General features: G+C 44.2%; 1 protein-coding gene across 1 annotated transcript in view; it reads right to left on the bottom strand.

The window, feature by feature from the left end:
• LOC125308553 (protein furry homolog) overlaps window positions 1-15,204 on the bottom strand; it is a 260,928-nt gene that overhangs the window by 22,471 nt on the left and 223,253 nt on the right. Inside the window, exons 50-52 of the mRNA XM_048265116.1 lie at window positions 14,422-14,568; window positions 14,102-14,176; window positions 13,748-13,918 (exon numbers count right to left, since the gene is read on the bottom strand). Coding sequence (XP_048121073.1) covers window positions 13,748-13,918; window positions 14,102-14,176; window positions 14,422-14,568 — 393 coding nt within the window. The remainder of the gene's footprint in view (window positions 1-13,747; window positions 13,919-14,101; window positions 14,177-14,421; window positions 14,569-15,204) is intronic.

Genomic DNA, 15,204 nt, shown 5'->3' with positions numbered 1-15,204 from the left:
CTTAGCTCTGATTGGCTTTTTGTTTTTTTTGTCAGGTCGCTGGTCGAGTCAATCAGTCAGAGATGGTAGCACTAAGGTGGCGACATTAGAGGATCCGCTGGTCTCTTCGCAAGTTTGAGAACTTCAGTTACAGTAGTACAGGCGAGAGAGTGGTGGATAAGAAACTGTGTCGGCGTTGTTCAGCAGTTGTTGGGTATGTGAGTGGAAATATATGCTACACATGTTCAAGCAATCACCCAGATGATGTAGGCTACCAATCACCAAAATGAGAAAAAAAAAAAACTTCCCCTAAAGCTTCACCAGCCTTTGGATACACATACAAATAGATCCAAAACCTATGGCTTAAATTAAATGATTTCGTAATGACAGAAAGCCATGTAAATCGCGTGGTAATTACCTTTATGTTGGGGTAACTTGTAACTTCTCACATGAGGAGCTGGTAGTGTTAAGTGCATAGACAGTAAGTGTCAACGCTAACCAGGCTAATAAACAAACCATGCTACGGTGAGTTAACGTCGAAGGGCAAAGTCATGTGACTTCTAGTTGTAGTCTGTTTATGAAATGAAAGGAGCAATTTCGTTTTTTAAAAGAAGGCAAAATAGTGTGATATTTTCAGTTAGTAGGCTAGATTATTACTCTACACACACTGAAAAATATTGAGGCAAATTGTAGACCCTTCCATATACAACTAAACACAGATGTTGAAGGTCTTGCTTAAGTGGATTTTTAAAAATCATTATTCTATGTAATTTGCACTTTCAGAAATAAGATGCTGTAGGCCTATTTTAAGTTTTATAGCTGATTGACTTATTTTGTTTACAACTTACAGATGGAGTCTGGGTACTTATTGTACTGTTTAGCCTACATCTTACACACTTCAGGCTGTTGCAGATAGCTCAGGGAGGAGACTGTATGACCCTAGGTGGTACAGCCTGATACATGCACAATAAAAAAAAATTGCTTTCTGCATTTTTGGTTTTGCTTTTCCCTCCATTGTACCGAACTCGTACCGAACCGTGATGTCCGAACCGAGGTATGAACCGAACCGTGACTTCTGTGTACCGTTACACCCCTAATGCTAAGCTGTGTGGGTTTTGTGATAAATTCTGTGCGGGTGCCGAAGAGAAAATAGGAGTTACTGTTGCTACAGTCATTATTTTTGCTGAAGTGAACGGTGTGGTTGTTTCTCAAGGTCTTTGTTTAGTTTAATGGCCTAGGACTAAACTTAGCGTTACAGTGATACGGAGAGGAGACTAAATCACCAGAGTGGGGTGTTTTTGGTTGTGCAGTAAGTGAAAAGTGGGATGGGGTTTCCAACCTATGTTTTTGTTGACTGGGTCAACTGAATTTAACAAGAGATCGTTAAAGGTGTGAGTGAGACATTAATTTTTATCGTTGTCCAGCCGTTTTGGGAGAAAAGAAATAGTCTGAGTTAAGTGGAACTGACACTGGTGAAATTTATTGTTGTGGCTTCATGCTGTGAGTAAAATAACTTACCAAGTGCCAGGTTACGGAGCGAGAGAGATAAAGAGCTTTCTTTTCCCTGGCGGGAGCAGCGAGCGCGCGCGTGTGTGTGTGTGTGTGTGTGTGTGTGTGTGCGTGTGTGGGGAAAAAAAGGAGAAGGACAGAGAGAGAAAGGTTCCTTTTTTTTTTTTTTTCTTTGGCCAAAGCATAATCGCAAAAGTTGGCACTAAATCACACACTACTGACAAATCTAAGTAAAAAGTTTAAATAAAGGACCACGTCCTTGTACGAACACATTGTCCAATTCGTATGGCTTCGGGCCCCAATAATAATTTGAAACAAGACATTTTGTTAATGAGTCAACTAAGGCGATCCTTTATGGGGGCTATGCGGGCATCCTGCTCACAGGAGGTGGATGCCGAAAAACACCGTACTACATGTCTGGCAGAAGAGTTGAAATCACAGGCAGGGATAGCTGGAAAGAGGTTGCAGACGGCCGCAATTGTGGAAGAGTCATTGAAAAGGAAGATACAAGAATTGGAGACAGAGATTCGAGACAAGACTTGGAGAAGTGAGATGGAGAGACGTGATTTGGAGGAACAGTTGGCAGAAGCAGACATGTTGCTAGAACACACTGGAATGAGGCGAAGAGGAGCAGTCACAGCGCGCCACTCTGAGGGGAGGAGCCAACTCCTCCCACTACCACCGCCCCATCATGGGGGACGGGGGCGTGACTGGCAGCACAACACCCGCCTCTATCCGACACTGCATGGCTTGGACCCAGCAGCGCCACCTGCCATGGTGGAGGCTTCTGGAAGTGCAGTGGACATCTCTGACACTATTGAGCTGGGAGGCAGTTTCATTCCACACTATCCAGCTATCGGAGGTCTCTTTGAGCCAATGAGCAGCACCCCACCTGGCGGGTACCAACAGCCAACAGGGAGAGGCCCCGCTTACCAACAATCTACAGCTGATGCTCAAGCCAGCATGGGCCCACCAACAGGCCCTGGCCTCTACACTTCATATGTGACCCACTACCCACAAACTGCTCAACCCCAGCAGGGCCATTACCAGCCACTGGCCACTGCTACAGCACCCACTCCAACCCCATCCATGCTGTTACCAGCACCACCGGCAACCAACCCCCAATACCTGCCACCTGAACAAGCCAACCAAGCACCAGCGAATGATAACGCAACTGCTGTCCCCGTGACGGACGCCCCATCCACATCTAATGCAAGCCAGGGAGTGGCTGCTCCCGTAACCAAGCCAAAGACCAAGAGGCGCAGACCACCAGCAGTGGGATGGGATGTCTGGGATGAATCAGCTGATGAGGCACTCATATGCCCAGTACTCAGAGTAGCCAACGCTGATGGTGTGTCTGTGTTCTACCAAACAGCAAAAGGCGACGAAATCCAGAAATGGTCTGCCGCCATACAACACCCTTGGGATGCCGGACGGCATACCTGGACGAAGATAAAAGAACTCAAGGAGATGAGACCTGCACCCTTTTGACGCATTGAAGATCCTACATTGTGTGCTAAATGTCAGAGAAGTTGGATGACGCATGGGAAGAAATTTGCCAGTGGCTGCGACAACAAGCAAAGGCCACAGTTGACTGGTCCAAAATCTCTGCTTGCCTGCAGAAAGAGGGAGAGTCTGTGGACGCCTACGGGAACCGCTTCATTGAACTCTATCTGCAATACGGGGGAATGAACCACGACTCCGACACCATTGCAGCGGCCTGTGTGGAGCCTTTGAAGAGTCAATATCTTCGGGGGCTCCTGCCTGACATCCAAAAAGGAGTGAAACTAATCTTCGCCAACTGGGAGGATGACAACATTGATGGCACAGTTCATGACTTGATGGAAATCAGAGTAGCACGCGATACTGAGGTGAAGATCAGAAACCTGAATGCCAACAAGAGAGGGCAAGGAGATGCGAGAAAAGAAAGGGAAGTGCCACAGCTGTGGGAAGACGGGCCACTGGAAAAAAGACTGCAAGGAAAAGCCAAAAAACTGGAAGTCCTGCGGGGAAGAACCAAACCGCCGGAGGAGAGATGAGGGGTCCGACAATGATGAGGACAAGAAAGCCATGTTGAAAAGATTTAAAAACCTGAGCATGGAGCAGCTGGAAACCCTCTTCTCTGCGGTCCCGGGAAACTAGACACCCCCTCACTCCGATCAATTGCCGCCGCCCTACGACTTGCCGACAACACCCTTTACGTTACTGCCTTGCTTGAAGAACACATTGAAATTGAATTTTTGATTGACACTGGTGCTAAACTCAGTCTTTTCGTCCAAACTATTGAAGAAACACAAAATTCCTCTGTCAGGCGTCACCAAGACAGCTTGTGGACCATCCGGAGAGAAATTAAGTCTGAAGCAAACAGCCCCAGTCACTATAGCCATTGGACCCACCGAGGTAACATACCAGATCCGCGAACCCCTGCTGGGGATGGATGTGCTGCTGTCCTTTAACGCCAGCCTCGAATTTAAAGATGGGGAAGTCTCTTTGAACCTGCGAAGGCTGAAAAGAGAGGACCTCCGGGAACACGCTGCATGGGCCAAAGGAAAGAACGACTGTGGACTGCTGGAAATGGAACCTGTCAGACTGACTGGAAGACCACCTCCATGTATGAAGCAATATCCCATCAATCGAGCTGCCTTGGACGGACTCCGCCCAATCATCAAGGAATTAGAGGAAAGAAGAGTCATCGCCAAAACAAAGTCTGCTTCCAATGCCCCAGTCTGGCCCGTGAAAAAGGCCAACAACACCTGGAGATTGACCATTGACTATCGTGAAGCCAACAAGACTCTTGACCACATCTGCCCAATAGTGCCGGACGTGTCCACCATTTTCAACTCTTTGACACCGGAGCATACAATGTTCACGGTGCTGGACAGCGTCAACGCCTACTGGACAATTCCCATCGCCGCAGAGTGTCAAGACTGGCTGGCCGCCTCCTTCGACGGGAGCCAATACCATTGGAAAAGACTGCCTCAGGGCCTAAGCTGTGCACCAACCATCTACCACCAGGTGCTACGACGACACCTCACGCTTCCTGAAGCACCCAAATTGACCTCAAAGGTCATCACGTATTTGGACGACATTTTGATTGCATCTGAAACTGAAGAAGAACATGACAGACGTGCTGGCCTTACTGGACTATCTGCACGCCAAAAGGCCACAAAATCAGCTACGACAAAGCACAAATGTCAGACAGAAGTTGCGTTCCCAAACTGCTGCAATCCGAAGGACCCCAGACCCCAAGACAGTCAAAGAACTTCAATCTTTTCTTGGGCTCTGCAATTACAACAGATCCTGGGTGGAATGTTACACTGAGATTGCTCAACCCCTGAATGACTTGCTAAAAGGAAGACCAGATTCGAAGGAACAGATCCAATTTGGAGAAGAACAACGGAAAGCGTTTGAAGATTTGAAAAAGGCACTGTGTGAAGCTCCGGCTTTGGGAATACCCAATGTCAGACGACCATTCACTCTGTCAACGAGAACCGTGGCTACCTGACATCCATACTGTCACAAGAACATGGAGGCCTGATGAGACCGGTGGGCTACTATTCTGCCAAACTTGACACTACAGCCCTTGGGTTTGGACCCTGTCTGAGAGCAATACAGGCTGTATACTTAGCTATACAGCTGGTCAACAACATCGTGCTCGATCAACAACTGTTTGTCAAATGCCCACACTCAGTGAACACCTTGATGGCCGGACGAAAAGTTCCATGTGTCTCTGACAGCCGTTGGGGAAACTGGCAAGCGGTGCTTGAATCTCCAAACATTGTCATTCAGAAAGCTACAATATCCAATCCATCCACCATGCTAGCTCCCACTGACACCGACGGGACAGAAGACCACAGGTGTGAAGACCTGGTGGCTCTCTTGGAGCAAGAACACCCAGTGAAGGAGGAACCCCTCCAAAACCCAGACTTAGTACTGTTCACTGATGGCTCCTCGCTAGTGGAGGATTGAATCCGTGGCTGGATGGCTGTGACAACCCGAACACGGCATTGGCATCTGATTCCATGACTCCTGGCACTTCAGCCCAACAAGCAGAACTGAAAGCAATGATTGAAGCTTTGAAACTCGCAGAAGGTAAGACAGCTACTGTCTACTGTGACTCACGCTACGTGCATGGAGTTACAATGGATTTTGGACTTCTGTGGAAACAACGGGGTTTTGTAACAGCTAGAGGAACACCCATCAAAAACGGAGAGCTTGTGGCTGAATTGTTGGATGCAATGCAACTACCAAAAGACCTGGCAGTCGTAAAAGTGAAGGCACACACAAGGCAAGACACCCTTGAGGCAAGAGGCAAGAGAGGCAAGCCGCAAGAAAAAGAGAAGGGGGGGATAACGAAACGACAAACGAGAATGGACACGGAAATGGAAACACGGACGGATCTAACGGTAACAGGAAAATTTTTGAAAATGACAATGAGAAATGCATGATGAGAGTGACAAAGAAGGTAAAGGAAACATCTGAAGAGGGAAAACGGGAAAGTTTGGCCAACATCAAAGACCTGCAGAACAGCGCAAGCCGAGAAGAGAAGTGGACTTGGATTGAAAATGCGGCGAAGCTCCATGACTATAACCTGTGGAGGTTTGGAACACGAACAGTGGCTCCAGAAAGTCTTCTGCCATACCTGGCGACGCAAATTCATTCACTTGGACACGTGGGAGTGGAAAAGATGAGGAACAGATTCATACAGGTCTGGTGGGCCCCAAAGTTCACAGCAACGGCCAGGGACATCGTCAAGCGGTGTGCCACCTGTCAGCAAAACAACCACGACAGAAAGGTCAAGCTGCCAACATTGAAAACACCTGCTCCACCAGGGCCTTCCAGAGTTCTTCAGATAGATTACATCACCCTTCCAAAGGGCAAAGGCTATCGCGACGTTCTGATTGTCCTGTGCAAGTTCTTCAGGTGGATCGAGGTGTTCCCAGCACGATCCGGAACTGCACTACACACTGCCAAAGTCCTCGTGAAAGACATCATTCCCCGATACGGATTGCCGGAACAGATCTGCTCAGACAACGGAACACACTTCACTGGAGCAGTCTGCGCCGAGGTGGCCCGCATGCTGAATGTGCAATGGTCCCTGAACTGCCCTTACCACCCAGAATCCTCTGGGCAGATGGAGAGAGCCAACCGGACGTTGAAGGAACGACTGGCCAAGAAACATCAAGAAGGCATTTCTTGGGTTGACGCCTTACCATCAGTCCTGTGTAGCATGCGTGCTACAAGCAACAGAGACACAGGACTCCGCCCATTTGAGATTGTGACTGGCAGGCCTTTTTCTGCACCAGGCACGATTGATCTGAGGAAAGTCGACATCCACCTGACATCAGATGCAATGCTGAACTACTGTGTGCAATTGACAGAAGCGGTCCAGACAGTGGCTAATCAAGTGAAAGAGGCCTGGGGAGACCCTCCGGAAGGTGGGCACTCTCTAGTGCCAGGTCAGTGGGTGATGATTCACAAGCCCCAAAGGTTAGCTTAGAAGCCGGCACGATGGGCAGATCAGATCTTGTTGATAACACAGTCGGCAGTAAAGGTCCAGGGCAAAACCAAATGGATACATGCGAGCCACTGCAAACTAGTTGATCCGCCTGAAACATGACACGCCCGGGCAGGGTACGAATTATATCTGATTTTCCGCCCGTCTTCTTTTTAGAAATAGGGTGTAGACCAGGGAGGAAGATTCCTGGAAGACTTTCATTTTGACGGTGGATTTGTTGTTTTCACGGGAGGTCAGAGGAAAAAATGAAAAGGGTAGGGACACCAGCGTAGAATCTTTCCCTGTAAAACTGTTGAGACAAACTCATGCTCAGAAAGGTGATAGACTTGGACAAGTCTTACCTGTTTTTTATTATTGGCATTAGCTATTAACTAATTCAGAAGTGATTTAAACATTTCACCGGTTTATGTAATCAGAAATGTATCATTATTTGTTTGCATATTATATTATGTTAAAATCAATACTATAACTTGATTATTGATTACATTTAATCATTATATGATAGTTATGGTTGCAGTGAGAACAATCCTCCAACTGATACTGCTCTTTACTTTCACTCCACATGTACCCATGAAGTTGCTCGAAGCCACGGACATCATCCAGAACAGAGACTTTTGCCTTTGAACTGAACTGTTGCCTGCCGGTCTCCTGCACTTCTCCCCAAAAAGACTGTTTCCCAAAGGAATCCTCAACTCCATCATTCTCTAACAGCGATCAGCTCACTGAATTCTGTGTTGTGTAACTGTTGTTGTGTGTCTCCTTTATCATCTGAAAATGTCACCGAAAATGTTGTTTTGTTGTGCTGTTATCCTATGCCACCTGGTTATTGTTACTGATACTCTGTATGACCGCCATCATGATGTGCAACACTTTCCTGAAAACGGCTCATGGGTTGGCCCAGGCCAAACGTAAGCATTCGTGTTGGGTATGCGGGTTAATGCCATCTGCCTCTGAAGTGTATCCTTACATAGCCATCCCCTTTACCATCCCCGAGTATGTAGCAGCCTTTAACAGTACTACAAATGGTTCCCCTGATGACCTCTTTCCCAATCCTCCATGGGTCGGAGGGCCCCCTACTAAGCTTTAAATTGAGTTATGCCCCACGTGGTGTGATCTGTTGGGTGGCCGACAAGAGTGGACGGTCGGTGGTAGGTCGGAGCATCTGCCCATATGAAGTTCAGGTTGGACAGACTGAGGTTTCCATTGAACAGTCAGGTGAAGTGGTCCTTATTCCCCTTCCCCCGATGATGCGTGTTCCAGGTGTAACGCCAGGAAGCACGGTCGTCACTAATGCACTAGCCCCTGTACGTGGTTCCATGTTTGTGTGTGGACAGTATGCATATTCCTATCTTCCCCCTAATTGGCAAGGCTCATGTTATCTAGTTTATGTTGTTCCAACTGTGAGGATTGTGGAGAGGGAACATTTGGTGGGTGAGTCAACATCCATACACCCTAGGACTAAGCGTGACTCTTTTGGGGGTCACAGTATTGTTGCAACCCCGACACAGAGATTCTTTGCCGCTTTAATTCCAATTTATGGCCTAACTGTGGCGCTTGATGAGATTAGAGACCTGGTACACATTGTTGATGTAGTAGCTAATGACACTGCACGCGCTCTTTCAGACATTAATCGGGAACTGTATGCAGTAAGACGGGTTGCCCTTCAGAATAGGCTCTGCCTGGACGTGGTTTTGGCCAGTAAGGGAGGTGCTTGTGCTCTGATTGGACAGGAATGCTGTACTTACGTGCCTGACTCGACCGGTAATGTCTCAAATTACATCAAAGATATTTACACCAACATGCAGCAGCTTAAGCGGGATAATGGTAGCTGGTCCCTGGGAGGTTGGTTGAGTAGCTGGGGTGGGTCCCTGTTTGCTCAGATTGTCCAGTTCATTATGCCCCTGCTCATTCCCATCTTTGTCATTTACTTAGCTTTTTTTAATTTCCTTTTATGTGTGAGCCAATCCTCCGGAACGAAATCAGTTATGTTTTTCTTTTAAGATGCCGGCACTTTTTTTCCTTTTTCAAAGTGCTTGAGATCTTGTGTTGTCTTGGTTTGTTATCTGTTCTTTAGACCACATCAGACTCTATAAAAATCTGTTTTTTTAATTGATCAAGGGGGGGGACTGTAGAAATCTGGGGTATTTCTGTATGTATTCTGATGTGTTCATCTGTGTTACTTTTGTGTTACATTTGTGTGTAGTAAAGACGTGGAGAGGTGCATGCCATTGTTTCACTCCCTAGCTCTAATCTTTAGGCGCCTGTGTGGCTACACATAGGATTTACCACCAGAAAGGTCAGACTGATGGCCTTAGTGATGGCATGGACGGAATAAGATATCACCTTGTTATTCTGTTTTCAGGGCTAGTACTTTTCCATCTTCCTATTATTTTTGAGCTATGGCTGGTACCTTCCACGTTGGCATGATTTACGCTGATATGATTTTAGTATAACAGACTTTGTCTCAGGTTTGGACTTTTAGACGGATCGAGGAAGCGACTCGGGGAGCATCTTATGCCAAGACGCTCAATAGCAGCCCGCTTCTACTAACTACCACACCTGTTAGACTCTGTGCAGTTTTACTGTTTGAGACTTAGCCTGTGCTCGGTTAGTGAGTGTTGTACCATCTACAATAAATTCTTTTGATCACCGATCCTGATCCAGCCGTCAAGCTTTATTGACCATCTTCAATACAGACATCAGAACTAAAACACAACGCAAAACGATCGTGAATCCAACAATTGTCAGTTCAGGCAAACTGTTTGTGTTGCACTTGCCACTGCCGCTGGCCAATGTGATCCCCAACAGACTGAGCAGGGCAGATGCACAATGTAGTTGCAGTTGCTTTTTAAACAATCCTGCCGACGTATCCACCCCTGCTGGCTGCCACTCACATTGCAATTTAACAATAAGTAGCCTAAAACTAGTCGGAGGTTATTATGGCCCGTCCAGTTTCACTTCACTTATGCCGCCGCCACTGTTAAAAAAAAAAAATCTAGCGGAAACACTGCTTTCATATAACTGAAATGGGCAGCATTCTAGCTCTTGCTCACTTTTGTGTTATTTTTTGCAGTTCTGGTTAGACACAAACTGCATTTCGTTGTCTATGTACTTGTACTCTGCACACTGACAAAGTTGAATCTAATCTAATCTAATCTAATCTAATCTAATAAACAGGCATAGAAGGAGTTCCTCTGCAAGAGAAGCAGACACCTCAGCTCTGATGCTCTTTTCTCTGTAGATGTGGAAAATAATATTGTGTGTGCTGTAAAGCCCATTCTGATACAGTGTCAATTTACCAGACATCAGCCATCTGCCAGACACACATCTGGCACAGCCGCTGATTTGGTGGCCTGTGACATTTCAACCACATTTTGTGCCTTTGACCAAGCTGAACCAACCTTCACCATCCAATGTTCAAATTAAAATGCCTTTTCACTGAGACTGATGAACTACAATATAATATATATGCTTGATTAACAATGATAATTGGTCCAACAGTTTTGCATGTCATGCCTTTCACAATGAGTAAGTGCGTAAATGTTATGGGGGTAAGACTATTTACTAATTGGTTCACAGACACCGGAAGTAGTTTACCGCGGCCATATTGTTTACATGACATCTACTTGAAGTGCGTAGATTTGAGTTGAGCTGAGCAGAGCCCAGTAGCCTGATGGCTTTATCTGGTCGATATCAAGAGAAGATAAGCTTGCTCGGTGTGGACCCATTTCTATTACATATCTATTAGACCCAATAGCATTAAAAGATCAGTCATCGTCACCAGTAACTTATTTGGCTATTTATAACATTTTGTAAAAAAAAAACCCCAAAAAAACAGCTGTATTAAATGAATCTATGCATATGTCAATGATATGGCCACTGTTAGCATAATTACGTAGATGTCATGGTTTTGGGACTTTTTGGCGGCCTCTGGTGGTCATTTGTTTTAACACATGCTTTGTTAGCCTTAATTCTATGTTATTCATTTCACCTGTGTCCTGTTATCTCTGTCATGTGACCTGGCCATGTGGTATTTAAGCTCTGCTCCTGCCATGCCCTTTGCTTAGTCTTTGTTTGACATTGCTTTGTTACATCGCCTAGCCTTGCTACTGAACCCTGTTTGTGTCACTCTGGTACTTTTGGACTTTCGGACTGTGTCTTGGATTGCCCCTGTATGGAATACTGTTTGGACTAAATCTCCACTTTGTGGAAAAAACTGAACTTTGTTAAGGTATCGTTGCAAAGTGGCCTCTGTTTGGATTTTTCTCTCCTTTGTTGGATTTTGTGATCTACTGTGTGTCTTGGAATATAAGCTTCATGTTGGAATAAAGAAGAAGAGTTATTGTCTACATAGTCTCTGCACTTGAGTCAACCCAACTGCTGATAGCTCATTAGGTAAAGAGTCAGTACTTGAATCCAGAGGCCCGGGTTCAATCCCCGAGCGTGACAGTAGATTGCATAAGCTCAATTAAGAAGCTGTATAATATTTTTACTGTACTATTTCTATATGCATTTGCAACTGACAATGCAGGCACTGATAATGTGGGTCATTTGCATTATACAAACAAATTTGCCTACATAATATGAGAAGTGGCCAGATGGAGTGGAGGGAGAACAATTTGTTTGTGAGGATTTAAACATCATTTTTGAGTTTTTGAATAACATATGATATGAGAAATGTGCCAAAATGACTCAACTAAAGAAACAAACTAAATTATGTCCTCTGAAGCTGGTCTTTCCATTACACTGCTCTTTGTATTCATATTAGGATAAATACCTTGAGCTCCTTGGTAGCATAAATGAAAACAGATAAAAGCAAGTTTATTATAGAGAGATGAAAATGAGCAACTTAAGGGAGACAGTTGAGAGACTTAAATCATAGACATCTAGACTTCAATGAGATTGCTGAAGAATACACTGAAAGTTCAACTCAATAGGCTGCTCAACCACTTTCAGCTCCGTTCTGTGCTTGTATGTTTTCTTTTCTGGGCAGACCATGACCAATTGTAGTGGTTAAACGTCAACTGCCCTTCAGTATGGCCTACAGCTATTCAGACTAGCACAAGCAGTATCATCCTTTTGGATGCACACTGGTACTATTGGTACTAGTATCGGGAAAGTGGTGTGATTATTTAGTATTTGGAGATAAACATGCCCATGTTAATAAATTATGGGAAGTCATCCAATGCCTACCTTTAGATTATTCCTGAAAGTATTGGCCACTATCACATAATCTTATTCTTTTCTTTTCTTTGCTCAATCAAATTTAGATAGACTAAACTGTTTGACTGAATGTGTTTAGCTTGTTTTGCAATCATGTCTGATTTCATTTTTACATACTAGAACTACATTACATACTGCCCCAAAATATCTAAATTGGTTTGAACTATACTGTATTGCTGACTCTGTTCAACTTGCCATTGATCATCTACAGCTTTTATTTGTTCTTCAAGAAGATCTCACTAATCTTAAATTAGTACTAAATGAAAAGTAAACTATGCCATTTACTAGAGCGAGGAACATTGAGGTTAATGGTGTGCAAATAGCCACTGTAAATGGTTCCAACATTGATAAGAGTCTCTGAATATAAATATCTTGGTATCTGGCTGGATGAGAAACTCACATGATCATCTTAATGACCATATAGCCATCTTAGTAAAATAACTGAGACAAAAAATTGGTGTCTTCTACAGAAACAAAGCCAGCCTCCCTATGGGAACTAGGAAACAAGTTGTTGAAGCAGCTTTGATGTCAGTCCTAGACTATGGTGATGTGATGTATAGAAATGCTACTGCTTGTTCATTGAAAGCCCTGAGATTCATTATTGTTGATGGCTATAGCACTCATCATTGTGTAGTGGTAAAGTGGGTTGGTCATCTTTGACAGAGAGGAGACATAATCATTGGTATCTGTTTATTTACAAAAGTATGGTTGGGAAATTACAGGTTATATTTCAAACATGCTTGTTTGGAATTCTGGTCCCTATCAGACCAGATCAAATGACTGTTTGATGCTCAAGGTTCCTCGAATCCACTCTGAGTTGGGAAAGTCGGCCTTTTGTTATGGTGCCCCTACTTCCTGGAATAATCTTCAATGTAATATACATTGAAGTCTCTACCTTCCTATAATCAATTCAGATCTGTAATCACAAACTTTCCTATGTCAAATTGTACCTGTTAATGTTATTTTGTCATTGTTATTATTATATTAATTATATATTTTATGTATTTTGTATATTATGTATATATATTTTTCCCTTCCTCCTCTATAATGTTATAATAATAATAATAATAATACCTTATTAAATAATAATAATAATAATAATAATAATGTTATAATATATCAAATAAATAGACTGCATGTAAAGCATGTAATACTTTACAAGGCATCATTATTCACACCAAGATTAGGGAATCACTGTGGCTGGTCACCTGTCTCCAACGTGAGATGTCTGGCAAGCTGCTGAGCTGTCACGCCTACAGAGATTCGGACTTGTTGTCACGGGTACGCTGGCGATTACGCCGCTCTTTCTGGCATCTTTTGTCTTTGTTTGCTTTCACTTACCCCCACCCCCATTATTTGTTAATTTGTTTGTGTACAGTGTATTGAGATCATGTTGCATGGTGATACTGCACTTTTAACAATAGATTGATTGATTGATTGATTTGATTGATTGATTGATTGATTGATTGATGAAAGATTATGTCCATGAGTTACCAGAAGTTGTGGCCAGACACTCACCTCTCCATCCTCCAGCTCCACATCAAGGAAGTCAAAATCATTGAAGACCCAGAACTGCTGCTCTGAGGTAGTGTCATCCATGTTGTCCTGGTCACGTGTCCCGTCGTCTGAGGACACCAGACTTGGCTGGTGGTCAATGAGGTCTAGTTCCCCACAGGAGGAGAAAATCACCTACAAACATATCAACTCATGTCAGACAGAACTGACCGACAGATAGAACTGCCCAGCTGACCAACCACAACATCTGTTTTTATCCTATAAACTGAAAACTATTTAGCTTTTCATCTTAAATTTGCAGGAAAACACACTAAATAGCAATGCTTCAACACCAAATTAATATTAAGTTGTGCATACCGATGGGTTCTTTGTGAATCCGACCTCTTGTCCACACAGAGATAAGACATTCACCAGTTTATCTCTAGTTCTCTTCTGCAAGGAGAAGTAACTTAATTTCAAATACTGTAATTACAGTAAATTGAGCAAATTTGATTTTTATTTTTCATTTATACCTGCTCACAGGGCTATGAGCAGAGACATACCAGAGCAACTATGGACCCTATTTAATCCATTCTGTGACAGTGGTCATACAATATCTTCAGATTTTTAACTCACTGATGTGATGCAGATATCATTACTTTGTCGCCATGTTCCAAGTGAGAGTACAAGTGACTTGCCTGTGAGGACTGTGGCCTCTTCCAGCTAACAGGCACCAGCTCAGTGTTGGAGTTGGAGGCAGAGGAGGTAGAGGAGGTGCTGTGTGTCACTGCAATGGCACTCCGAGAGCCGTGAAGGTCATCAAAGCGTCGGCCAATCACAGGAGTCTGCCAGGAAGGATATGTACAACAGAGGTGAGGTAGAGAGGAGGCAGTCTGATCACTTACACAACAGAGAGGAGGTTTCCTTAACATAATCCATCCATGTTCTGTCTTCTAGTACCTGAAGTCAGGTCATCTGGCAAACTAGTCTGACAGACTAGTACTTCAGAATATCATAGAAAGCTCTTGTGGAACTTGGAGCATTACAAACACCAGGATGACTGAGCCAGCTTTACTAAATTGTATTCACTTGTATCCTGCTGTCTCTGAAACTCTCCACCTCACAGCCTTTCCTTTGCCTGTTCTGCTTAGCCAAGCCTAAAAATAAGAGGATATTTGACAGAGAGGAAAAGGATCTACTCCAACAATGTATAAACTTTTTTCTGTTTGTGCTTTTCCCAGAACCTGAACTCTCACTGGCTGAAACACAAAGGAGGCAGAGCAAAGACGTGGTTGGAATGACATCATTTCCTGGAATTCACAGAGCACACAAAAAACGTAGTGTTTGTTTCTCACACATTCTCCTCCCACAAGCCTTCACATCACTAGGAAGGGGAGCCAAAAGTAGCTGCCTGCTTCTTGTTTTAGCTGCATACAAATATCGAAAATTACAGGACAGTGTAACAACTCAAATGTCTCCTA

The sequence above is a fragment of the Alosa alosa genome, chromosome 15 (assembly GCF_017589495.1).
Source record: "Alosa alosa isolate M-15738 ecotype Scorff River chromosome 15, AALO_Geno_1.1, whole genome shotgun sequence".
NCBI lineage: Eukaryota > Metazoa > Chordata > Actinopteri > Clupeiformes > Clupeidae > Alosa > Alosa alosa.
The sequence above is the reverse complement of the archived record's forward strand: the minus strand, read 5'-3'. Positions and strand labels throughout refer to the sequence as shown.